This window comes from Antennarius striatus, chromosome 7, assembly GCF_040054535.1.
Source record: "Antennarius striatus isolate MH-2024 chromosome 7, ASM4005453v1, whole genome shotgun sequence".
Lineage (NCBI taxonomy): Eukaryota > Metazoa > Chordata > Actinopteri > Lophiiformes > Antennariidae > Antennarius > Antennarius striatus.
Genome location: NC_090782.1, coordinates 23,734,402 through 23,761,228, shown reverse-complemented (window position 1 = coordinate 23,761,228; position 26,827 = coordinate 23,734,402). Strand labels below are relative to the sequence as shown.

Below are 26,827 nucleotides of genomic sequence, written 5' to 3'. Positions count from 1 at the left end.
CACAATGGACTATGTCACCATCCTAACGATGAGGTCACCATCCTAACGATGAGGTCACCACCCTAACGATGATGTCACACAGGGTTAGTCTGGGGTCAAACTCATGCGTCCACTTTTGACCGACGCACCAGCAGCGTCTCCCAGCTGCCTCTGTAATGTCTGCAGCTCCTGGTGAACCTCAGCCAGAGAGAAACCCACTCCCTCGTTGCCTTGGTAACGGGATCGGGGGGCTGTGGGGTGAGGATTGGGGGGCAAAGGTGCCCCCTGGGTGGAGAAGAAGGATGGGGGGAAGTGGACGGAGCTAGAGTCTGGAACTGGGGGGAGAATCAGCAGAAGAGGCACAGGTGAAGAACAGGTGAGGCACAGGTGAGGGACGGGTGAGGGACGGGTGGGGTACAGATTCTTTAGGAATGATGGAGGACGTTCAGAACCTAGTCCTACCTGTCTGACCCATGGCTGCAGCGTTGGGGGGCGAGCTGGTGCAATGCATGCTGGGACAGCTGAGCCATGACAGGGGTGTGTGAGATGAACTGAGGGATGGAGGGACAGACAGGTGACGTGACCCGGTGCCACAAGGAGAGAGGCGCTCTGGTGTTGAGGAGGGACATGATGGGTGGGACAGGATGTCAGAAACAGGCTCCTCCCCCTCCAGCGAGATAGATTGGCAAAGCCAGGTGGGCGTTCCCTTCGTCTCACCTGTGCTGTCCTTCTGAGCGAGCTCGCTGGCAGCGTCCACCTCAGAGCACATCTCCAAGTTGTCATTGGTGGATCCACGCTCATCGGATACATAGGAGATGCGATCTGATTGGTCGGTTGTGTCAGAGAGGGCGTGGCTACCGCTGGGCGTGTCAGAGCAATGAGGGTGATGGTGCAGGTTGAGTTTAGCCCGCAGAGACTCGATGACCTTGTCCTTCTGCTGTAGCTCCTTACTGAGTCTGTTAACATACACAAAATGAGTTAGCGTGTTGAATTAGCGTGTTGCGTTAGCATGGTGAGTCAGCATGCTGACCCGTCAAGGGTGTGCTACCTGTCTAAGGTATGTCCAACCTATCTAGGGTGTGTCCCACTTGTATGAGGCGTGTCCTACCTGTCTAGGCTGTGTCCCACCTGTCTAGGGCGTGTCCATTTGTCTAGGGCGTGTCCCACCTGTCTAAGATGTCCACCTGTCTAAGGTGTCCACCTGTCTAAGGTGTCCACCTGTCTAGGACGTGTCCCACCTGTGTAGGGCGGGCCCTACCTGTCTAGGGCATGTCCCACCTGTCTAGGGGGTGTCTTGTTATTGTGTGTAAACCAAAAAAGCTAATAACTCCCAAACAAACTTCCTTGTAACTTCCTTGAACAGAAAAAGTTCTGCAACAACATAGAATCCACTTAGCATCACACAATCACCAATCACACACCAGTGGAACGGGGACTGGGGAAAGACTGGGGTTCAGGACTTTGTCCAAGGACACTGCTGGGAACTGAACCAATGGACTTCTGATACTCAGTCGAGAGAACCCGGACTGGTCTATGTGCTGCTCTGTGGATGTTCTGTCTTACTTGTCCAGCTGTGTGAGGAGGGTCCTCCTCTCCTGGTCAGTGAGTCTCTTCAGGAGGACCAGTTCCCTCTCCTGAGCCTTCCACTCCCACAGGGAGAAGGAGAACAGAGAGTCTCTGTACAGAGGACTGCTTTTAGACAGCATGGCCTTCCATAGAGGAGCCATGAGACCCCCACAGACCCCTACAGAACCTTTGACTCCCCTTGAGTCCCTTCTTGCCCCCCTCAGCTCCCTCTCCCTCCTCAGATTGATGGACCTCTGTCTGGGCTCCAGGTGGACAGTCCTCCCCCGTCTTCTGTCTCTCAGAGTGTTGGACTTCCTGGAACTCTTCTTGTTCTCCTTGGCTCATTAACTATGTTCTGAGGTTCTGATACGTCAGGGTGAGATTCTGACCCGATTGGTTGAGGATCTGAACCGTCGAGGTGAGGTTATGACCCGTTAGGTGAGTTCTGACAGCTGCAGCGTGAGTTCAGCAGGTGGAATCCTCAGATTAGCCTCCGGGGCAGATATTCCTCGTAGGATTGCGTCCCGGGAGTGCCAGTGGTAACCCACATATGATCCAAAACAGACAGGAAGTCCAGGACCGGTTCCCGCGGTGACTCGGTCCAAACTAGCAACGGGCTGCTAGTTAGCTGTTAACAGCGACATGAAAACAGGAAGTAATCCTGGTGTCTTCCTGTTGGAGCTCATGCTCCGTTGCTTGTGGTCCTCCTGTACTGAGGTGTGAGCAGGGGTCTCGCCCCCCAAGCCAGATAAAGGACGTCCTGCTGCACCGTCCTCCCCCAGGAGGGAGAAGAAAACTCCTTAAGAGGAACGACCCACACCAACGCTAGCAGACGCTGACTGACGCTAACTGACGCTCCGTGTGTTGAGCTGCCTCCCTCACGTTCCCTCCCCCCTCTCTCCCTTTCTGTTAGCCGCCCCTGACCCAGTTCCTCCCCCCCGGAGGTTTAAATCACTTAACCTCATTAGAGCCAGAATGTCTGAGCTCCGAGAGGTCAGTGAACGCCTCGTCACCACACTGCTGGCAGGCAGACGGACGGGACAGCGCTCAGAGTTACCGACTCCCTGCTGGACCCTGAACACACCATCATCTGGTTTCTGCCATGTTGTTACACACACACACACACACACACACACACACACACACACACACACACACACACACACACACACTCACCGGATGGCGAGCAGTTCCGTCTTCTCTTCCTGCTCCTCTGGTGGATCTCCTGCTGGTTCAAACACACAGACATCAGAACCAGTCTACGTTCTGGTCAGAACCGGTCTACGTTCTGGTCAGAACCGGTCCATGCTGGGCGTTGGACTCACTGCTGCTGATCTTGGCGCCGACCCGCTGGGCCAGAGCGCCGCTCTGAGCCAGCTGCTCCCTGAAGCTCTGGCCCATGTAGAAGTCCACGTCGTTGGCCCTCAGCAGCTCCTCGAAGGCCTTGGTGGTTTCTCCCAGGTGCTGGGACAGGATGCTGCACAAGCCCCGCCCCTCCTTGAGGCGCTGGCGCAGGTGGGAGAGTTCCCTGGCCTGGGCCTGGATCAGAGCATCAACCTTCCTGCAGAGACACACACCTGGTTCAGGTGCACCTGGTGGGATGAAGAGACATCTAACACTTGAACATGAATACATCACGGTGTTGCCACCCACCCCGGCCAGGGGCCACACTTCCTGTCCCCGCTGACGCTCTTCGCCCCCCCGCTCCTCAGCTGGTCCTCCAGGGCGTTCACGCGGGACGCCAGCTCCTGCAGGCCGCTGTCCGACTGAGAGGACGACCCCAGGAGCCCCCCGTCTGACGACTGCCAGCCCTCGTCTTCCTCCGTCCCGCTCTGGGGGGGCGACTGGAACCAGTTCACCTTCCGAGTCGCGGGGGGGTCCAGGTCGCTGGAGGTGGACAGAGAACGGAGGCGGCTCTGCAGCCCCCGGATCACCGCCTGAGAGCGGGTCAGCTGGGAGCGGAGGTCCTCCACCAGACGCCGGAGGGAGGCGTCTCCGTGGGCGGAGTTCTGGGCGGAGCTTTGGGCGGAGCCTTTATTGAAGGCGGAGCTGCTGTTGACGCTGGGCCACCACTGAGAACCACAGTCCAGAGACGTGCACATCTCCAGGTCATCGAACTCTGTCAGCGACCAGTAGAGCAAATAATAAATAACAATAATAATAATAATAACAATGATAATAATAATAATAATAATAACAATGATAATAATAATAATAACAATGATAATAATAATAATAATAATAAAGTAATAATAACAACAATGATAATAATAATGATAATAGCAATAATAATATGACTACTGTAATCGACTGTAGACAAGTAGATTGTAAATAGATGATGGATGGATGATTGTTGTTACTGTTAGTCAAGTCTGGTGTGTAGACCTCTATGTGGGGGGGGGTCAGTAAGTGTCATGTGACGGGGTGGTGGGGGGTCTCAGAACCGGACCTGGGCTGCTGGTGTCGTCCCTCTCAGCTTCGTTCTCGCTGCGCCCACAGGTTTCATAACCGGGGTCCTGCAGGTCCGCCTTGCTGTCCTGCTGGACCGCCGCCCCCCCTGCAGAAACCCAGAGACCCCCGTCAGGCTCCATGACCACCAACGTGGACCTGAGCATGATGAGTGCACCCACTCGGCTCTCGGTGGTCCTGGTGGTCCTGTGGAACCGGGAAAGCCAATCCAGACATCGCCGGTTGGAGGGGATTGGTTGCTATGGCTACTGGTGAGGAGGGGCGGGGCTGAAGCTCGTCGGCCCTCTTCTTCCTCTGAGGAAGAGACACCTCCCACTGCTCCACCTCATCCTCTTCCTCTTCCTCCATCCCCTCTATGGGCACATCTAGCTCCTCCTCCCGGTCGCCGTGCCGACCGTCAGTCAGCTGATGCTTCAGCTCTCGGGTTTCTTCTTGTAGGCTGAGCAGAACTTTCCTTCAGAACAGAGAAGATCAGAGGCTGACCCCTAGTGGTCAGAACAGGAGGAGCAGCACCTCCTCTTCCTCCTCCTCCTCTCACCTCATCTCTGACAGGGAGGAGAACCCGGCCTTCTCCAGCTGGGCCTTCAGGCCCCCCAGCTCCCGCTCCACCACCTTCTTCTGCTCCACCAGCTGTTGGACCTCCATCAGGCCCTGACCTTCAAACGACCCCGCCGGGCACCCAGCTACATAGTCCTAAAGACCGAACCACAGACAGTCAGGTAGCTTACTTCCTGTTTACTTCCTGTTAACTTGTACTTCCTGTAAACATTTACTTCCTGTACACATGTATTTCCTGAACACATGCACTTCCCGTAAATATGTACTTCCTGAACACATGTACTTCCTGTAAACATGCACGTCCTGTATACACGTACTTCCTGTACACATGTATTTCCTGTACACATGTACTACTCGTACACATCCACTTCCTGTAAACATATACTTCCCGTGAACAGGTGTGACCCGTCCAGCAGGTGATCGATCACCAACCAGAACCACTGACGTACCTGAGTTCTGGCCTCAGACCGGGCCTTCAGCTCGGACTCGTCTTCATCGCTGCTCACAGACCCGTCAGCCTCGTCTTCATCCTCTGGGCTCGGTTCTACAGGAGAACAGAAGTAGAGGTCACAGGAAGTTCTGGTCCAGAGCCCGGTTCTGTCTGTCCGTTTGTCCCTAGTCAACACAGGAAATGACATCATCGCTGCTCCGCTGTGTCTTCATCAGAGCTGATCCACGAGGAACCAGACCGTCAGAACCAAGAGGTTCTGTCAACACAAGCAGAACCCAGAGCTGGAAAGACCTCAGGCTCTAATCCTGAGAGATTACTGAGAGATTATTACTGATATGATTGCTGATCGTTGTGATTGCTAATATGATTGACAGTCGATGGTTACTGATAGATTGATTGAAAGATGATTATTGATGGGCAATTACTGATAGATGATTGTTGATATGCAACTGGTGATAGACGATTATTAATGACTATTTTAGATGATTGTTAATAGGCTAATAATAGGTTAATAATTTTTAATTATTGTTGATTGATATATAATTGCTCATAGATTGTTGATGAGTATTGATAGGTGATTGTGATGAAACATAATTGATAGATGATTGCTGATATGATTGATAATAGATGACTATTGATAGATGATTATTGAAAGATGATTAGTGATGGACTCTTCATAGATGATTATTGATAGATGATTGTTGAAAGATGATTATTGATAGGTGATAATTGAAAGATTAGTGAACTGCTGATAGATGATTGATAGGTCATTGTTGACGGATAATTGGGGGGTGATAGATGATTATTGATAGGTGATAGATGATTATTGATAGGTGGTTGTTGACAGAACACATTATTGACAAGTGATTGGTAATACATGATTATTGATTGGTGAAAATTGATAGATGATTATTGATAGGGAATAGATGAATGATAGGTGGTTGTTGATAGATGATTAGTGGACTGTTGATAGAAGATTATGGATAGTGATTGGCGATAGACAACTGATAGGTGATTGGTGATAGTTGATTATTGGTAGATGATTGGTGATGTGATTATTGATTTGTGATAGATTATTTATAGGTGATTGTGATAGATAGTTATTGATAGGTTATTGGTGATAGATGATCATTGATAAGTGATTGGTGATGATCTGCCTAACAGTTTGACCTGAGGTCGGATCCTGACCAACAGGCTGATTATTGTGTGTGTGTGTGTGTGTGTGTGTGTGTGCGTGTGTGTGTGTGTCTTGACTTATTTGTTCCCTTTCACAATCAAACACATGTTAAACATGTAACACGTGAAACAGGAACACATGGTCATGTGACCTGTTCTATTTAATCAAAGGGCAGAACAAACTGAACGACATTCAAAAAACGACAACAACATCGTTTGTTGTGTTCATTCAATCTGAAACGAGTCACATGGGGGGTGGGTCCTTCAGTCATGCTCTTGTCTGATTGGACAGAACTTCATTGTTGTTCTTTTGGGGGTTTATTTCACCACGACTGACTAGAGTTAGTCCCAGACCGGTTCTGATCCGGGTCACCACCAAAACCGACCCAAGTCAGACCCGGGTCACCAGCAGGCCACCACCAGACACCCAGAGTTAGTAGAGGTTAGAGGCCCACCACCACAGCAGGCACCACTCCTGGGGGGCTACGGCTCCTGTCCCATGCTCCTCTGGTGCCCACCTCCACACTCAGGCCGGTCCGGACCCGGGACCCGGGTATGCTGGACCAGGCTCTCCCTCAGCTCCTGGACCTCCTGGGTCAACCGTTCCACCAGAGGAAGGTCTGGGGGGGCCACCAGCTGCCTGTGGAGGTCCTGTGGAACCACAAGGAGACACGAGGATCAGAACCGACCACCAGATGGGAGCGCTGAGCACTGAGTACTCCTACTGACCCTGATCACCTCCTCCTTCTCGCTCAGGGTTCTCCTGAGGTTCTCCTCTCTGGCAGCTTGACTCCTGCTCAGCTCCTGGTTCTGCTTCTCCCTCCTGAGAGCCAGACGCAGCTCCTCCTGCGCAGCCTGCAGCTCCTCCTGCAGCTCGAGCTCCGACCCAGAGTCCACCTTGGACCCGGTCCTGAAGCTCAGCTGCCTGCGGAGCTCCTGAAGCCTCCCCGTCTGCTCCTCCATCACCTCCCCGACCCGACCGGCTGACTCCTGTAGGGAGAACCGGGTCATTTCTCTGTGACGACAGATGAAGACCTCCTCCTGAGCTCCTCCTGGCTCTACCTGTATGTACTGGTCCCTGCAGCTGATGGTTCTGAGCAGAACCTGGACCTGGTCCTGGTGCTCCTGGGCCCAGCTGGCCTGATCAGCCAGGATCTCCTGGAAGAGACGATCCTTCAGCTGGAGGTGGAGCTTCAGCTGCTCCAACACGCTGGTGGGAGCTGATTGGACCTGGAGGGAGCAGCGCAGGTCCTGAAGAGGAGGAAGGAGAAGAAGAAAGATAAGGTGGTTAGCTAGATGCTAACCCCTAACCTCATTCCATTGGCTAATGTCACTTCCTGTCTGTACCTGGGCTTCCTGCGTGCTGGCCTGCAGCGCCCCCTGCAGCCTTCGGATGATGGCGTCTCGCTCCCGGAGGGCGTGGCTCTGTCTCTCCTCGCCGTCCTGCTGCTGCCGTTGGACGCTCCTCCAGGCGTCGCTCAGTTGCTCCGCCTCCAGGGCCCGCCCCCGCAGCAGCACCTCCAGGCTCTGGACAAACACAGGAGGATGAGGAGGACGAAGGACGGGGGGCGTGGCCAAGGAGGGGGGCGGTCTTACGGAGATGGTTTCCTGGTTGTTGGCCAGGACGCAGCGCTGCCGCTCCAGGTCTCTGTCCTGCTCCCTTAGCAGCAGCTGCAGGCGGCGAGACTCCGCCTCCTTTTGCTCCGCCCACTCGAACCTGTCGTCCAGCGTCCGCTGTGGGGGGGGGGACCTCAGTCAGTCAAACAAACAAACAGACAAACAGACAAACTAACAAACAGACAAACACACAGTCACAATACAAACACAAACAAACAAACAAGCTAACAAGCAAACATAAAAGACACACAAACTAACAAAACACAAACAAACAAGCTAACAAACAATCACAAAAAGTAACTAATAAACAAACAAACATACTAACAAACACAAAAAACCCAAACAATCAAAAAATAAACAAACACGCAAACTCAAAACAAGCAAACAAGCTAACAAACAAACATGACAACAAACAAACAAGCTAACAATCTAACAAGCAGACAAACAAACAAACAAACAAACAAACACAGGTCTGCGTCAGGTTGTTTACCTCCAGAGCTCGGTCTCTCTCTCTGATTCGCTGGCGGAGTTTCTGAACCAGAGCGTCTCTGTTCTCGTCCTGGAGCAGCAGGAAGTCCTGAGGGGCGAGGAAGACGAGCGATGAAGACGAGCGAGGAAGACGAGCGATGAAGACGAGCGATGAAGACGAGCGATGAAGACGAGCGAGGAAGACGAGCGATGAAGACGAGCGATGAAGACGGTTCTCCTCACCTGGATCAGCTGCTCTTTGGTCTGGAGGCGTGTCTTCAGCTCCGTAATGGTGCTCTCTGTCTCCGCCTCCCTCCCCCGTCTCTCCTGATTGGCCTCCCTCAGTAGCTCCTCCCTCTCCAGGAGGGCGGTCCGGACCTCCTCCAGAAGCCGCTGCAGCTCCTGAAAGTCACACCTGCAGTCAGAACCAGAACCCGTGTCCCTCACCCGGTCGTGTGTCCCCCCCCTCCGCCTCACCCGGTCGTGTGTCCCCCCCCCCGCCTCACCCGGTTGTGTGTCTCCGTCTCCCTGCGGCGCTGCAGCGCCACCTGCAGGTTGTCCTCCAGCCGCTGCAGGAGGCGGTTCTGGTCCTCCAGGGTTCTGGCCGCCTGCAGCTGAGCCCGTTCACCCGCCTGCAGCTCCAGCTGAGCCCTGAAGAGGGACGCCTGCAGAACCAGCACATCGCCATGACGACGGACCACATCGGAGCCGGACGCCTGCAGGATGAAGAGCAGGGTGAGGAAGAGGAGGAGGAGGAACAGGAGGAAGAGGAGGAAGACCAACCTGCAGCTGACTGCGGTCTGCGATCTCTTTGAGGGAACACAACATCTGGTTCTGTTCTTCAACCACCTGACGGAGATCTGATGCCTGTACACACGCACGCACGCACGCACGCACGCACGCACGCACGCACGCACGCACGCACACACACACACACACACACACACACACACACACACACACACACACACACACACACACACACACACAGTTTTTAACTTGCTGCTGCTCCAACTGGACATTCACACCTGGCGTGACCGGGTCCTTAAGCCCCTCCCACCCGCCCCGCCCACCTGCGCCTCATTGGACCGGGCCTCAGCGCTGATCTTCTGGACCTCCATCTCCCGTTGCTCCGCCTCCTCGCGGGCCGATCGCAGCTCCAGCTCCACCAGGTCGAGTCGCTCCTGCAGCTCCTGACGAATCACGACGCGGGTCAGGTGGGGTGAGGGGCGGGGCATAAGGGGTGGGGGTGTGGTCATACCTGGTTCCTGATCTCGCCTGTCCTGATCTTGGCCCACAGGGGGCGGAGCCGGTCCTGCTGAGCGGCGGAGGAACGACCACAGGAGCAGAACGCCGGCTTCCTCTGTGGAAAGAGGCGGGGTTTAGGGGTGATGTCATCGCTAACCACGCTTCTCATTGGCTAGATTGTAGGTCTCAGTGTTTATGGTTCTGGACCAGAGACCAGCACCCAACGGACCCCCATCATTCACACAACACTCTGGGCCCCCTGCAGTGCTTGGAGGCTGTTACCATGGCAACAGAAGTGATGCTAGGATACGAACCAGGAAGTGTATCAATAGTCCGCCTCCATCAACGTACCCAGTGAGGTCAGAGGTCACAGGGTCACCTTATCTACCTGCTGGAAGTTGCACGGCCTCCACTGGAGGTACTCGTCCAGCCACTGCTCCTCCAGCTCCGCCTCCAGCTCCGCCTCCAGCCCCACCTCCAACTCCTGCCGGACTCCGCCCCCTGGTGTCGGCTCGTGGGGGGACACCAGGTCCTGATCCTGTTTGACTTTGACCAGAACTGGGAGCCGGCTGTCCCGTTGAAGCCTCAGTGGGCGGGACTCCGAGCCCCTCAGGAGGCGGAGCATCGCCTCCAGCGCAGAAAGGGGGCGGTCCCTCCAGCGCTGGTCCCACAGGGGGACCCCAGTGGCGAGACCCTCCTCCTGCGCCCTCTCTGGCGGTCCACAGGACGCGCTCCGGGTAACGACCCTGCGAGGAACCCGACAGACCGCCTCGTAGTCGGAATCAGGAACACGGAGCGCAGCGCAGCCTCGGCACCGCCGGGGATTCTGGGAATCAGAACCGTCTGGATCAGCCCAAAACCGGAACCCTGAGTGGGTCAGATCGTCCTGGATCAGATCCCAGTAGGAGTCCGCCTCAGGAGGACCCGCCTCGCTTCCTCCGGACCCGGGCGGGGCCGAGTCCTCCGGGTCGGGCGGGGCCGGGTCCTCCGCGTTGTTCCTCCGGTACTGACCCCGGATGCCCCTCCTCAGCCGCTCCCCCTCCAGCAGCAGCCGCTGGAGGCGGTCCAGGGACAGGAGCCCCACCCGGGCCGCCACCCCGTCCAATCGGAACATCCGCTCCAGCAGGAAGACACACTTGGAGCAGGCGAACTCCCCCCGGCCGTCCCGCTTCAGAGCCCCGCCCACCACGTGGGACAGCAGGACCCGCAGGCTGACCCGGGGCGCCGGGTGGAAAATCCACCGCCGCTGGTTACCGTGGAGATCCCCCGCGCAGATCCGACAGGCGTCCTTCATCCTGATTGATCGGCACTGATCCGTTCTGATGTTACTGATTAGTATTGATCCAGCTGATCGATCAGTATTTATCAATTCTGATGTTACTGATCAGCATTGATCCGTTCTGATGTTCCTGATCAGCATTGATCCGTTCTGATGTTCTTGATCCGTATTGATCCGTTCTTATGTTCCTGATCAGTATTGATCCGGCTGATGTTACTGATGGTTTTTTGATCCGTTCTGATGAAATTGATCAGTGTTGATCCGTTCTGATGGCACTGATCTGTATTGATCCGGAATGATGCTGTCCCGTACCTCTAAACTGAGTCACGTGACAGACGTCAGACGAGGAAGCGCGTGTTTCTGATCGATAATCGTCACGTCCTCGGCGGGAAACCACAGACGGTCTGTCGGTAGGATCGATGCTCCGTCGATGACGTCACCGACGTACTGGTTGGGTGTTAAATCCGTGACGTGACTCCGGTAGAATCCCGTCGCGCAGCCGGCGGGAAAGGCCGTCAGAGCGCGAGACGCTGCGTGACGGCGGGAGTCGATCCAGAGATCGTCCTCGTTAACAGGATGTCTCACTCCGCAGCTGGAAGTAGTCCCGTCTGACAGAGTCGGACTAACTGACCGTTCCGCACAAGTGTGACGTCAGAGCTGTCAGAGGGAACGCTGCCGGTACTTTGGGTATGACGTCGGCTCCGAACCGAACTACTTCTCTGTTTATTGATCAGGACGGCGCTGAGCTCGTGCCTGACGTCACAGTCACGTGACTCTATAAAGATTTGAATCCGTCAAAAAAATTAAGTTTTTAGATGTAAAATTCCACATTTAAGAAATTACTTTAGAGCAGAACACACAGCCCTACAATGGGGGGGGGGGGTAACTAACCTGTGGTTCTGTCAGCTTGAACTCACCTGTTCTACTCGTCTTTCCTTCTGGAGAGGAGAGGAACCAAAGAGAACCTCTGTCTGCTCATCGACCCGGAAACACAGTGACTGGTTCTGCTGAGTCAGCTGATCAATCAGCCTGAAGGGAGAAAAACAGGTAGACATGGAACACAGGTAGAACACGTAGAACACAGGTAGGACACATAGAACACAGGTAGAACACATAGAACACAGGTAGGACACATAGAACACAGGTAGGACACATAGAACACAGGTAGGACACATAGAACACAGGTAGGACACATAGAACACAGGTAGGACACATAGAACACAGGTAGGACACATAGAACACAGGTAGGACACATAGAACACAGGTAGGACATGGAACACAGGTAGGACACATAGAACACAGGTAGGACACATAGAACACAGGTAGAACACATAGAACACAGGTAGGACACATAGAACACAGGTAGGACACATAGAACACAGGTAGGACACATAGAACACAGGTAGGACACATAGAACACAGGTAGGACACATAGAACACAGGTAGGACACATAGAACACAGGTAGGACACATAGAACACAGGTAGGACACATAGAACACAGGTAGGACACATAGAACACAGGTAGGACATGGAACACAGGTAGGACACATAGAACACAGGTAGGACACATAGAACACAGGTAGAACACATAGAACACAGGTAGAACACATAGAACACAGGTAGGACACATAGAACACAGGTAGGACATAGAACACAGGTAGAACACATAGAACACAGGTAGGACACATAGAACACAGGTAGGACATAGAACACAGGTAGAACACATAGAACACAGGTAGGACACATAGAACACAGGTAGAACACATAGAACACAGGTAGGACACATAGAACACAGGTAGGACATAGAACACAGGTAGGACACATGTTCTCAGAGACTCAGTGAGTGAGGAGATGGGCCGGTTCTGACTGGTGTCTTTTTGCTGTATTTGTTAATAAAGTTTGTGTTTGTATTGTTCTGTTTATCAAGTTTTGTTTGTCGTGTTTTTATTTTTTTTAAATAAAGTTTTAAAGTCACCCGTCGTTGTGGTCCAGGGTGACGTCACCCGACTGCATCCTCTCCTCCATCCTCTCCTCCATCCTCTCCTCCATCCTCTCCTCCATCCTCTCCTCCATCCTCTCCTCCATCCTCTCCTCCATCTCTCTCTGCAGCTCCCGACGGCGCTGAACCTCCACTTCCGCCAATGAGGACATCCGCTCAGCCTCAACTCGCGCTAGCTCCGCCTCCTGCAGGTATCGGGGGTGGGGGGGGATTAATCAATAGTTCTGTCCTCAGACAGAAAGTCCCTCCTTCCTCCCTCCTCCTTCTCCTCCTGCTCTCACCTCCTGCAGGCGGCTGATCTCCTCCTGACTCTCCGCCAGGAGGCGCTGCAGCTCCGCTTCATTCTGATTGGACAGACGCTCCTGAGCGGCGCTGTGACAGGAAGACACGTGTTACAGCTGGGGGAGCGGATGGAATGAAAAAACGAATGGAAGGATGAAGGAAAGGAGGAACACAGTAAGAAAGGAAGGAAAGGAAGGGAGGGAGGGAACATCTTTGCAAGGACACACCTGAGGACACACCTGAGGACACACCTGAGGACACACCTGAGGACACACCTGAGTAGCGAGCTCTGCAGCTCATATTAGCTTTAGATTTTAACAGCCTCATCAAACACTTAGCCACTGATCCAAACTGAACTTCCTTAGCAACATGCTAACTAGTAGCTAAAACAGTTTATTAACATTAACTGTGTCTGTAGACAGGAAGTCTCACTGTGACAACAACAACAACAACAACAACAACAACACATCAGATGGTGAAGATGGTTCTTCTTTGGATGAGGAAGATGCTACAGGGGAGGAGCGGCGCCCTCTACTGGTCGTTGGTATTGATCCAGTTCTCTGTACTGAACTAGTTCCCGTGTGTGTGTGTGTGTGTGTGTGTGTGTGTGGGTGTGTGTGTGTGTGTGTGTGGAGGCGGGGTCGGACCCTCTGACTGACAGCTGGGGGGTAAACAGGTGCAGCTTCTCAGATTATCCCGACTCAGCAGCATGACAACCCCCGATTCACGCAGCAGGGGCTCATGGGAAATAATCAAACCAGCAGCTGATTGTAGGTCAGCAGCGACCTCCGAACGTCACGTGATTGGTTGATCAGACTCACAGAGCTTCATCCAGGAGCTGCTGCTTCTCCTCCAGGTCGTTCTTCAGGCTCTCCACCTCCACCTTCAGCTCCACGTTCTGGAGACCAGAGAAACGTTCAGAGTCCAGGTCCACACAGTGAAACAGTCCAGGTTCACACAGTGAAACAGTCCAGGTTCACACAGTGAAACAGTCCAGGTTCACACAGTGAAACAGTCCAAACTGAGCAGGTTTATTTTGAGTCCCTGACCCATATCTGAGACCCCAGAAACACGTGAGCAGCCGGACTGAACCGGCTGCTCACGTTCAGACGTGTGATCAGTGTCGAGTTACAGCTGACTGACACACTGACACACAACAAATGTGAGTGTGTTGCTCTGTGCAGCAGCCAATCACAGGATCTGATCAGAGCAGCAGGAGTCGTTTTACCCTCAGTTTGTCCTCACAGGAGAACCTGGATTCAGAACCACAGATTGTTTAAGTTTGTTTAACACATTAGAGGTTCTCTAGATACTGCTGACATCCTGATGAGTGACCTTTGACCCCTCTCAGCGTTACGATTCCTGCAGCACCATCATTGACCATTAATCTAAAACATCTAAACAACAGAACCGATTGATCTGATCGCCTGTCATCAATCAGCTGCTTGACTGTTTGGGTCGATGCTGCAGGTTTTGACTGATCAGAGCCCACTAAACCTAAAACCCCGACACACACAGGCTGGTCCAACGGGTTCTGGCCCCAAACGGTTCTGGACCGATAGAGGACCTGGACTCACCTCCTTGTGCACACCATCACTGCTCTCCTCAAACTTCTGCTGGATCTTCTCCTCCAGGAAGTAGATCCTGAGCTTCAGGCTGAAGTTCTCCTTCTTCAAGTCACTCAGGTGCTGTGAGATAGTGCGGTAACCACGGAAACCAGAATTAGGCATGGCAACGATCGCCGGGGGCATCGCCATCCCCCATTGACCCGGCATACTAGAACCAAAGGTCTGGAACCAAAGTGGTCCGAGATCGAGACCAGATCCCTGCTGTCGCCTCGACGGGCAGCAAAGTTTGTTGAAGGCAGGCAGCAGGGGATCATGGGAAGTGTGTGTGTGTGTGTGTGTGTGTGTGCGTGTGTGCGCGTGCGTGTGTGTTGGGGGTGGGTGTCCATTTTTAACTCAAAGAGTAACGCCAGGAATCTGAGAGCTGCTGCAGGAGACAGTTAGAATGAATCCGCTGAGAGTCTCCTCCATGGCAACAGCTGAACAACAACAACAATAATAATAAAAATAAAAATATTATTATTATTATTATTATTATTAATAATAATAATGATAATAATAATAATAATAATGAGCTCCTGCTGTCAGGACAACATTAGATTCTACATCAAACATCTGATTGGACGTCAGAGGGCTTGTCTAAAATCTGTTGTTTTCAATTTTTAAGAAACAAAAAAATAAAAGTGTTTTCTGTTTATTTCATTAAAATGTATAAATTAAAATCAGACAAAAACCATTCACCAGTCAACAGATCAGCGACGCCATCCAGTCGATTAAATTTATCTGTAGCTGCTGCCTGTCCGATGTGGGCGTGTCTCGGTCCGATATGGGCGTGTCACAGTCCGCGGTGGGCGTGTCTCAGCGACGTCATGCAGTCACGGTAACATGCAGATAAATGAAATGCGATCTTTAGAGATGAGTTGCTCACAGCTGTGATCCCTGGTCTGACCACAAGGGGGCGCTGACGCCCTACAGGTTGAAGGACGCCGCTGCAGCAGCATGAGGCAGAAGAACAAACACGTCCATGAGGTCAGAGGTCATGGTAATGCCACACGTATATGAGATGTCGAGTCAGCGGGAGTCCACAGCATACACACACAGTAAGTTAGAATGATGGTGCATCACAACCATTTACACCATCAGGGCTCCATCAGGTGTCCATTTGATCTCCATCAGGTATCCACCATCAGGTCTCCATCAGGTCTCTATCAGACCTCCATCAGGTCTCCATCAGATCTCCATCGGGTTTCCACCAGGGCTCCATCAGGTCTCAATCAGGTCTCCATCAGATCTCCATCAGATCACCATCAGGTCTCTATCAGATCTCCATCAGGTCTCCATCAGATCTCCATCAGGTCTCCATCAGATCTCCATCAGATCTCCACCAGATCTCCATCAGATCTCCATCAGGTCTCCATCAGGTCTCCATCAGATCTCTATCAGATCTCCATCAGATCTCCATCAGATCTCCATCAGTTCTCCATCAGCTGACGTTCACCTCGTTCGTTTCTGTCACCACTAACTCCTTGAAAACCTTTTCTAATTTGTTCCACTGACAGCGACCACAGAACCACACGGACCAGAACCACACATCTGCTTCTCATTGGCCGGCTGACGCCTTCCTCACAGCTCAGGTTACCACAAATAATGAGACAGGGGGCTCCGCCCCTTTGAAGAGTTCTCCTTACAAATTAACTTTATTGAAACTTCTGAACACAACAACCATGATTTTAATTTTCTAGTCTGTTGTTTTTGGCACTGATGAGGGTGTGGGGGTCTGTGATTGGTTCTCCCTTAGTCTCTGACTCCTCCCTCCATCATTAACTAGTTAACTGGTGTCTAGCTGTCCACAAACTTCTGGCCACCTCCCCCTAGTCACTCGCCGTTCACTTGAACCAACAACCACACGAACAGAACGCAAAAAAAAGTTCTGATGGCAAAAATAAGAACCAATCAGAGAAAAGAGCGTCTGACTCAGGGAACCAATCAGAATTACTAGGTCCACCCTGATTGGTCGGAGCGAGGCATGACCTCATCTTTCCTGGAGGGACCCCATGACGGCTCGTTATTTTGAATCAAACGGAATCCCAAAGCCCGACTCCTCTTCCTCTGACAGCTGTTGTGTTTCCATGGAAACCATCACAGGTTAATGAAAGAGCCTGGTGTGCAGGGACCGCGGCGATGGCGTAGCTGGGAGTTAGCATGCGAGCGTCGGTTGGCAGAGCACTGGGACTTTTCCAGTAACAGGAGCTGGTCCATGCCAGCTCGCTCGACATTTTCCAGTCGAACCGCCGGAGCGGCCAAACCTCTAATGGGGGGGTTGGGGGTGCAGGGACGTCTGATTGTGTTTATGGTGCCGCCACGGTCCACGGACGACACGGAGGATCACAATGAACATTGGTAAGCTTTACTAAATCGTCAAGAGAACCACGAAAAAAATATCCCCAGGAGATAAAAAAAGAGACGGACAGAAGAATGTTTGAGAGAACCTCAGTGGTTCAACCAATCAGAAGCCTCCAGAACCACGTTCTACCTGACGATAGGTGAGTGGTCCCTGGTGGAGCGTCTGCTCCACCTCCAGCCAGTCCTGAATGTTGTGATCACACCTGGTACCTAAACTACACCTGGTACCAAACTACACCTGGTACCAAACTACACCTGGTACTAAACTACACCTGGTACTAAACTACACCTGGTACTAAACTACACCTGGTACTAAACTACACCTGGTACTAAACTACACCTGGTACTGAACTACACCTGGTACCTAAACTACACCTGGTACTAAACTACACTTGGAGGAGTGTGTGTGGGGGTTGTTTCCAGTCCACAAACAGACTTTGGATCATTCTGATTACAGAATGGTCCAGAAAAACTTTTCCAGCTTGATGCCGCCTCTAGAAAGAAAAATCTGTCGAGGCCTTGGCTGGAAACCACAGTTTTCTATGACAGGTTACAGTGTGTGTGTGTGTGTGTGTGTGTGTGTGTGTGTGTGTGTGTGTGTGTGTGTGTGTGTGTGTGTGTGTGTGTGTAGCTTGAAGTCTATTTCGGTTACATCCACAGCTGTCTGAGCAGCAGGGACCCATAAATACAGGATCGGATTCTGGGCTATTTTTCCCTGCTGCCTGCCTGACAGGTGATCTGAGGCTAATCAACTAGCGCTGCACCAGATACCGCCTCAGCCAGGTGGAACCCAAACCTCACAATCTATCCGGATCACTGACTTTCAAGGCCTTGAACTGACTCCAGGTCTGTGGGCGTGTCTTCAGGTCCAAACCGAGCCCAGGAGGGAGTCCAGCCTGTGGAGGAGGTTCCAGAACCCGGTTTGGAGATCAGCCCGATCCCAGAGAGGCTCTGACCCGCCAGCCAACGGAACCTTACAGGGACATTCTATAGGTGTCCTTATGTCCATACGTGTCCCTTTATACATCATCACCATCATCATCGCCATCGTCATCATCACCATCATTGTAATCATCATCATCATCATCATCATCATTATCATCATCAGTTAACCTGCTCTCCAGCCTTAAAAACACAACATTCTGGATGATGACACACACACACACACACACACATCCCACAGCGTGTGTGTGTGTGTGTGTGTGTGTGTGTGTGTGTGTGTGCGTGCGTGTGTGTGTGTGCTGATGAACACGTGACATCCAGTTCCAGCCTGTTCCCATGGCTGCTGTTCAGAGGAGAAACCGTCTGGGTCTCATTTCTGTGTTTACAGCACATCTAAATTATGGGATCGGGTTCTGCACTAACTGCCAACTGTCATGGCCGACCCCCCCCCCCCCCCGTGTGTGTGTGTGTGTGTGTGTGTGTGTGTGTGTGTGTGTGTGTGTGTGTGTGTGTGTGTGTGTGTGTGTGTGTGTGTGTGTGTGTGTGTGAACCCGACCCGGCCCAGAGGCTCTGGCTCTGAGGCGGATTCGGAGTCAGACGGGCCTGAAAAACAAACAGACCTTCAGAACAGAGTTCTTCTCGGTTCACCCACAGACACCAGATGAGAGGATCGAACCCGGCACAGACTCCGCCCACCAAGCAGGCGTCACTGTGGCAGCTGGGCGTGGTGCTCAAACCTGCACTACACGAGGACTCCAGCAGATGGCGCTGCTGAAGAGACCAGACTGACACCGAGGAGCTGCTCACCCAGAACCCAGAACATACAGTGTGATATGCAGCATACTGGGATGTGGGTCAGTACTCTGGGACTGAAAATCCTTATGTAAAATTTGGAGTGGAAAAAACAAATTCTAACGAGATTATTAAAGGATATATATATATATATATTTTTTTTTTTTAGTTCGTATATTTATTTATTTATAACATATAAAGGTATATATGAAATAATAAGTTACTATATATGGAGAAAGACCAATATTTAATTTTATAAATACACACAAATTAATATGCAATTGTGTATACAGTAAACCCTCCAACATGTACCCTTCAATATGTGCTATATATACATATCGATCCTCCCATCATCAGCCATATTTAAGATGCTCGCCAGCTCAGCATACATGGAGAGGCACAACCAAGTAGCTGTGATAGTGTACAGGAACATCTCTACCCGGTATGGACCAGAAGTACCCAAATCCCAATGGGACATACCACCGAAGGTGGTTGAGAACGACAAGGCTAAGATCCTGTGGGACTTCAGCTTCCAGACCGACAAACAGCTGCTGGCTAAAAAACCGGACATTGTGGTGATTGACAAAGAGCAGAAGAGAGCAGTGGTCATAGATGTGGAGATTCCAGCTGACGCCAACATCAGGAAGAAGGAACACGAAAAGATTGAGAAATATCAAGGGTTGAAAGAACAGCTGGAACAGATGTGGAAGGTCAAGGTTAATGTGGTCCCCGTGGTAGTAGGAGCACTTGGGGCAGTGACCCCCAAACTGGAAGAGTGGCTCCAGCAGATTCCTGGAACAACATCTGAAGCCTCAGTCCAGAAGAGCGCAGTCCTAGGAACAGCTAAGATACTGACAGAACCCTCAGACTCCCAGGCCTCTGGTAGAGGACCCGAGCTGGAGGATGACACACAGATACCACCCCACAAGGGTGAGAGGGACATTTATATATATATATGTATATATACCCTATTTTCCGCACTATAAGGCGCACCTAAAAGCCTAAAATTTTCCCATAAACCCGTAGTGCGCCTTATAATCCGGTGCGTCTTATATATGGATTAATATTCATATTAATATTGGTTAAAAACATGATCGCTGAAAAAAAGCCGGCAGTCTGGCCGCCAGTCATGCCGCACTCCACCACCAGAGGAGCCCCCTCACAAGGCACTCGGGCCCACGCCCCCTAACAACGGTAGTCAAGGGGCGTCACCGAAGTCCCGCCTCTGACTGAGCTGCTCTCAGACGGTAGAGCAGACTGTAGGAGCACCGGTGGTTACAGCAAAACATGAAGAACTTTCAACAATTCTATTAATAAAGTCTGACTGACTGACTGATCTCAGTATTTCTAACTATTTGGCGTCAGAAATAACCCACTTTAAACTGAATTGGTCTAAAAAACCCCATTGTGTTGTCATCTGGAATCTAGTGACGGTCCATTCTATTAGTCTGTGGAAACACACGGAGAAACTGGCATAAAGGTGAATTAAAGACCCTCAAAGCTGAACTTCCAGCCTTTTCTGAAATTCCAAGAGCAGATTCACTTCTAGACAAAGGTGTCTGGTGTGCTGCATTGATTTACAAATGTAGTTGATAGCTCTGGGCGGGGGCGGGGGCGCATTCAGGCTTGTGTATTCTGTCTGCAGCGACGTGCGGTGAGATTCACGGCGGTGAGACACCGACGTTAAAGTCAGTTCTAGGAGTAAAACTAGTTAAAAAATTGTTTAGGACACACAGCAGCAAATAGCTGCACCTCACCTCCGACTGGACTACCGATCGATCGAAACAATATTTAATTAATAAACGAAGACGAACGTCGGAGCTTAAATATCTGCTTCGAACTTCAGATCAGGAAATAATCCGCTCTGTTGGCACTGACTGCACTCGTGATGAATTTAACCAGTTTTTAATGTCAGATTTTTTAATATGCGTGTTGACTTCTTTCTAAGATGGCAAATTGATCAGGTGATCAGGTTTCCTTGATGAGGCTCAGAATGGATTATTGATATAACAATAGGGGCCATTCAAAGGTAGTCAGGAAGTCATGGATGCAATCATGACTGTCTGAGCAGCGCGGCTCCATCTAGTGGACGGATTGTGAAACTACAGCCGCTGCAGTTTATCAAATAAATTTTATTTATTTTTATTGTGTGCGCCTTATAATCCGGTGCGCCTTATAGTGTGGAAAATACTCTGTGTGTGTGTGTGTGTGTGTGTGTGTGTGTGTGTGTGTGTGTGTGTGTGTATATACTGTGTATGTGTGTACATTTTTTTTTTTTTTAATTATTTTATTTTATATATATATATTTTATTTTATATATATAATTTATTATATTTTATTGTTTTTGGGGGGGTTATCCAGAGGACCAAAATAACATGGACTCAGACTCTCCTCTAGGCTCTATAGGTCAGAGGTCAGAGGTCAGGGCTCACAAAACCCTCCTGTAGAGAGTCTAGGAACCAGACTGGCTCCACGTAGAACTGGTCTAAGGTGCAATTTTAAACCATGTTTCTGTATGTTCTGGTGGGGTGGGGGGGGTTTCTCTCTGGTATTTGAGGTCTGGTCTGCACATGTCCCTCTTTCACAACATTTATAAATCATCCAATCAGAGGAGAGGAAGACTGAGCTAGAGTCTGTGAGACACGCAGGGTTGGAAGGAGGTTTCATCACAGGATGGACCGGGACCAGCCTGGGGGGGGGGGGGGGGGGCTGTCCACCAGAACCACCTAACAGATCCACTGAGGGGCCCCAGAGACGCACGCAGGACCCAGTCCTCCTGACGGGACACGAGGACCGGGTCCAGAGCGGTTCTGGAGGACTGGGGACGGTTACCACGGATACAGTCCTCCAGCTGGAAACCCGCCCCTGAATGAGTTTAGACCAATGAGCTGCAGGCTGGTGACATGTGTGTCTCCAGAGGCAACGGACACTTTGGCGTCATCTGGAACTGCAGAGTGTGTTTCACGTTACCGTGACAACCAGGCTGTCATGTGACTGATGAGAAAGAATACTCAATGCATCTTTCTGTTTGGACACATACCGGAGTCAATGTAAAACAGGAGGTGTGTGTGTGTGTGTGTGTGTGTGTGTGTGTGTGTGTCAACAGCTACCAACATGCTAATATTAACTGATTAGCTGCAGCATTGACCTGAGACGTGCTAACACTAGCGTGCTAACATTAGCCGAGGAGGCTGAAAGTATTTGTCGTCATGAATCTGCACAGCTTCAGTTTCCTTTTCTGGTTTCCATGGCAACACATACTCAATCTCAAACAGGTGATTCTCTCCAACGCGGCTACTGATGATGTCATCAGTGCTTGAATTTATTCATCTGATGACATCATGACAGACTTCAAGACCTGGACCATCAGAAACATCAATCAGAACACTTTAATTCCTGTTTATTATTGATTGTTAACAGCTAATCAATAGAGTTTAGATGATGGGGGTTGAAGGATCTTACTTTAAACACACACACACACACACACTAACACATACTATTTTTCTTGGGGGGGGGCACCATTACTGCTCTGAGACTGGGGGCAGAATAACAGATTAACAGCCCTAATTTGTCCTGAGGTTTGAAGGACCCCCCCGCTCCAACCCCCCTCCATGGATCTAAGCGTGTCTGCGGTCGCCTCAACACGTTTACGGGCAGCCATGTGCTTTCAATTTCTGCTGCCCGCTAATGAAGGCCGTTTGAGAACGGAGCGTTTTGATTGGCCGATGTTTCCCTTTCATGAAAACATCGGGGGATGTTTGACGGCTCCCAGCGCCGCTCAGCGGGTTCACCGCTCCCCCAGCGGGCCGGTGGGCGGAGTCTCTGCCACAGCAGAAGCTCCTCCCACTGCCACAGCAGAAGCTCCTCCCACTGTCACGGCAGAAGCTCCTCCCACCACTTCCTGGTTCTGGTGTTCTGTTGGACTGGACTTGCCTCATGTGGTCTGAGGTCAAAGGTCAGGGCTGCATTACAGAGATCAGTGCCACCCCTAAAGTGTGTCACTGTAGGCAGCATGCTAACAGTCCTCAAGCTAACGTAGCATGACATGTCACATGTCTACTGCATGTTACACAATAGCTTAACTTGTCGTCTGATTGGAGGGTTTAGAGCTATTTAGCTGCTAACGACTGCTAACCACTACTAGCTACTGTTAGCTGTTAACTGTTACTAGCTGGTAGCTACTGTTAGCTGCTAACTGCTACTAAATTCTACTAGCTGTAAAATGCAACTAGCTGCTTACTGCTACTAGCTGTTAACTTCTACTGAATGCTACTAGCTGTAAAATGCTACCAGATGCTAAATGCTACCAGTGGCTAATTTCAACATGGTTCAGGGTTCACATGCTAACCTCCACATTAACTGAACGCCACCATCGATATCCGACCCGTATGGCGCCTGGCAAAGCTCTCGGCCAGCCGACCCGTAGAGCGTCTGGCAAAACTCCCAGCATGCATGAGGTGAAGGACGCCTCTCCTCTCACGCTTCATGTTAGCATCTATTAATATCTGTGTGGGTCATGTGATCCGTTTGTACAGGCAGCAGAACGGAAACCTGAGAGAACACGATGCCACACATGTGGTCCGGAACGTTTGAGAAGTTCTATTAAGTTTCACACAAGACAAGAAAAGTGCAGCGACGGCTCAGATGTCCTCGGTTCTGTTCTTCTAACGTCCAATTAAAGACCCGGCATACCAGAAATATGTCCAGTAACTCAGAACACATGTCCATGACATCACACGATGTAATCCTGCTCACAGAGTAACTAAAGGAGGCAGTAACCCTGGTAGCAGCAGTTTGCAGCTAATAGCAGTTTGCAGCTAATAGCAGTTTGCAGCTAATAGCAGTTTGCAGCTAACAGTAGTCCTCTACATACAACACCAGATCTGATGGGAAGTGATCCAGAACCAGATCAGCATTTCAGACTGTTTACACTCAAACAGCCCAAAATGGTCACATGACCTTCAACCGTCTACATGCGTCGGACAAGAAAACGCGGTCGGACGTCATGAGGACAGAAACCGTCAGTCACGCTGTGATCTTTTATTCGAGCCGTGTCTCTGTATTAAAAATGGACGTCAGATTGTTTGCAGAAAAGTTTTCTCCAAAGCTACAACGAACAAATACAACCAGGAGCGTCATCGTCACCATGGAAACAGGAGTCAGACTGACGGCTGAGTCACTCAACTGCGGATGAGCAGACCGCTGACACACAGTGCTAACATCAGTGCTAGCTCCTATCAGCATTAACACAGCCTGTATGCAGCACACGGTCCTACCTGTTCCAACCCTCTGAGGCTGAGCGTCGGGACCGGCGGTCGTTTGTCCGTCTCCCCGCCGGACGAGTCTGCAGACAGGAAGGACGGAAGTGAGTGGGTGAAAATACAACGGAGTGAAGTAACGAACCTGGACTGTTTCACCGTGTGAACCTGGACTGTTTCACTGTGTGAACCTGGACTGTTTCACCGTGTGAACCTGGACTGTTTCACTGTCTGAACCTGGATTGTTTCACTGTATGAACCTGTGCAGTTTCGCTGCGTGAACCTGGACTGACCTGAGGACTCAGAACCAGTCCAACAGGGCGGGGCTAAGACCTCCACTGACCTTCTGACCTGATGGGATCTATCTGTGGTCCAGAACCAAACTCATCATCTGAGTCTTGAGTGTTCCAGATCGCTCCCTGGACCGCTAACTGGAGGCATCTGCACAACAGTTTGTGTTCTACCCTTTCCAAAAGGAGGTGGGGCAATCGGGTCAGGAGCGGGGGGTGCCAGATCCGGAGGGGAGAAATCAACACACTTCTGGCGGAGCACAGCTTTCTGACGGTTCTTTAGAATTAGAGACATTAAAGACTATTAAAGAGCGGTTCTGGAACACAGAGGCAGAAGGTGTTCTGGACGGCGGCCAGATGACGCATCAGCCCAAACACGCAAACACACAAACAGACCCCAGCTGACTGCCCCCCCCCCGCCCCCGCGCCCCGGACGTGAACAGAACCCAAACAGAACGGTTACCCTACTGGAGTCAGGCTCACACTAAAACCCTGAGCAAAAACCGGTTCATGATGATCTAGGGGTCTGAGGAGGCAGCAGAAAAAACAGCAAACATAGCATAGCATAGCATAGCATAGCATAGCATAGCATAGCATAGCATAGCATAGCATCATTCATCTGACCAAACACAGCTAGCAGTTAGCCCTCTGAGCTAACAGGGAAGGCTCGCATCTGGTCGTCTGGTTGTGGAGCAATCCGGACCACCAAGACTCTGAATCCAGAGTCCTGGTGGTCCTGATCCAGAGCCTGATCCAGAGCCTGATCCAGATCCTGATCTGGATCAGCATCAGGATCTGGATCCGCATCAGGATCTGGGTCATGAATGCTAGCACTATGGTCACTCACCCATTGCGGTTCTGTGGCTCTTCGGTCGGGTCGGCTCCTCTACTCCAGAGTGTCTGAAACAACAGTTGGACATCGGTTCACTTCCCAGACACCCCACTCCACCAGAGACCACCAGCCCCTCCCAGGCCCTCCATTCAAACCCGTCAGTTAGTGTCAGTTAGTGTCAGTTAGTGTCAGTTTATGTCAGTTAGTCCTGGTGCTGACACACCTCCAGCTAACCCTACCGCCGTCCTGTCCCAGGACAGACCGGCCTCTGTCCACGTCCGAGGCATCCTGCTGGTGCAAGATGAGTCAGCGCATGCCTGGAGTCACGCCACCCTCGCCCAGCAGTCGCGGCAAGAAACCCTGACTCCAGGAAGTCCCTCCCCCAGGCCGACGCCTCCTGGGAGGGGTTCTCCTCAGGTGAGCCAGAACGGGTCACCGGGTTTCTCTCTGACTCAGAGGATTGATCCACATCCTGACCGGGTGATGACCACCCCAGGAGGAAGCACCGCTGCTGTCAGCCGTCACCAGGGCGACAAGGATTCAGCCAATCACAGAGTAGGAAACCACCCACAGGAAGACCCAACGCTTCATGGACCGCATCTGTTCCAGAACTTCATGAGAACTGGATTTTCATCTTCATCTTCTGAAACTAGTCTCTTCTGGTATTTTAAACTAGTCTCTTCTTCAGTTGTTTAGCAGAATGGTGCTATGGGTTCTCCCGAGAAGCTCCGCCTCCCGCCGTCATGGATGACATCATAATTGAGGGTCATTGTTGGGTGAGTCTTTCACAGCCCAGTTGTTTGTCTGTCAGACGTGAAGCGGTTAAACTGTCAGCGGGGGGAAGCGACACACGGACAGTTCAGGTGTTTGTTTAGTGAGCTCAGCCAATCACTGGACCTCATCCAGAACAGCCCCTGGGGGGCGTCGACTGGAAGGCGTCGACACTTGATGATGTAACGACGGTTGGAAGGAAACACACAAAACCTTTATGTATACCTTCCTTTGTGGTGTTTCTGCTTACCTTCCTCTGTAGAGAAATCCACTCATCTTCCTCCTCCCGTCAGGTGACCCCCGTCAGGTGACCCCGTCAGGTGACCCCCGTCAGAACCGGACCACCTGGACCCAGAACCGGTCCACACTGACCACAGTCAGACTCCTGCAGGAGCAGCCAGGCAGTACTTCAACGTGGCAGCAGAGAGGAGGTGAAGAGGAGGAAGAGGAGGAAGAGGAGGACGAGGAGGAAGAGGAGGAAGAGGAGGAAGAGGAGGAAGAGGAGGGCTGAGCTCCTGCTTCATGAAAGACGGATCTGTTTCAGCGAGATCCCAAAACCGTCAGCGTTCAAACCAACGACACGTTCCTGCTGCCGAGAACACTGAACCACAGTACACACACACACACACACACACACACACAACTCCTGCTCCACCGACGGGGAGGAGCTGAGGTGTGTGTGTGTGTGTGTGTGTGTGTCACACACCCCCAGGTGTGTGACAAGTTGCAACAGGTCTTCAGCAGGTAAAATAAAGACATGATGTTCTCCAACAAAACTAACACCTACACACACACACACACACACACACACACACACACACACACACACACACACACACACACACAGAGCGTCTGTCTCTCTCTTTGCAGTCAGATGTTAT

At 51.4% G+C, this 26,827-nt stretch overlaps 1 protein-coding gene across 12 annotated transcripts in view; it reads right to left on the bottom strand.

The window, feature by feature from the left end:
- pde4dip (phosphodiesterase 4D interacting protein) overlaps positions 1-26,355 on the bottom strand; it is a 29,913-nt gene extending 3,558 nt beyond the window's left edge. The window contains exons 1-29 of one of the 12 annotated variants that reach the window (XM_068318603.1): positions 26,197-26,355; positions 25,191-25,243; positions 24,072-24,139; positions 14,671-14,781; positions 13,915-13,991; positions 13,093-13,183; positions 12,788-12,996; positions 11,729-11,840; positions 9,546-9,647; positions 9,358-9,477; positions 9,068-9,151; positions 8,791-9,000; positions 8,528-8,686; positions 8,307-8,393; positions 7,796-7,933; positions 7,547-7,726; positions 7,262-7,450; positions 6,929-7,189; positions 6,718-6,850; positions 5,022-5,116; positions 4,553-4,707; positions 4,176-4,468; positions 3,995-4,102; positions 3,199-3,664; positions 2,871-3,106; positions 2,722-2,773; positions 697-935; positions 442-588; positions 129-314 (exon numbers count right to left, since the gene is read on the bottom strand). In XM_068318603.1, coding sequence (XP_068174704.1) covers positions 129-314; positions 442-588; positions 697-935; positions 2,722-2,773; positions 2,871-3,106; positions 3,199-3,664; positions 3,995-4,102; positions 4,176-4,468; positions 4,553-4,707; positions 5,022-5,116; positions 6,718-6,850; positions 6,929-7,189; positions 7,262-7,450; positions 7,547-7,726; positions 7,796-7,933; positions 8,307-8,393; positions 8,528-8,686; positions 8,791-9,000; positions 9,068-9,151; positions 9,358-9,477; positions 9,546-9,647; positions 11,729-11,840; positions 12,788-12,996; positions 13,093-13,183; positions 13,915-13,991; positions 14,671-14,781; positions 24,072-24,139; positions 25,191-25,243; positions 26,197-26,222 — 4,387 coding nt within the window. In that variant the 5' untranslated portion in view covers positions 26,223-26,355. Of the gene's footprint in view, positions 1-128; positions 315-441; positions 589-696; positions 936-2,721; positions 2,774-2,870; positions 3,107-3,198; positions 3,665-3,994; positions 4,103-4,175; positions 4,469-4,552; positions 4,708-5,021; positions 5,117-6,717; positions 6,851-6,928; positions 7,190-7,261; positions 7,451-7,546; positions 7,727-7,795; positions 7,934-8,306; positions 8,394-8,527; positions 8,687-8,790; positions 9,001-9,067; positions 9,152-9,357; positions 9,478-9,545; positions 9,648-9,920; positions 11,613-11,728; positions 11,841-12,787; positions 12,997-13,092; positions 13,184-13,914; positions 13,992-14,670; positions 14,782-24,071; positions 24,140-25,190; positions 25,375-25,398; positions 25,491-26,196 lie in introns of those variants that run through there. The other 11 variants (XM_068318605.1, XM_068318606.1, XM_068318608.1 and 8 more) reach the window with 11 other exon arrangements.
- Positions 26,356-26,827: the final 472 nt, after the last annotated feature.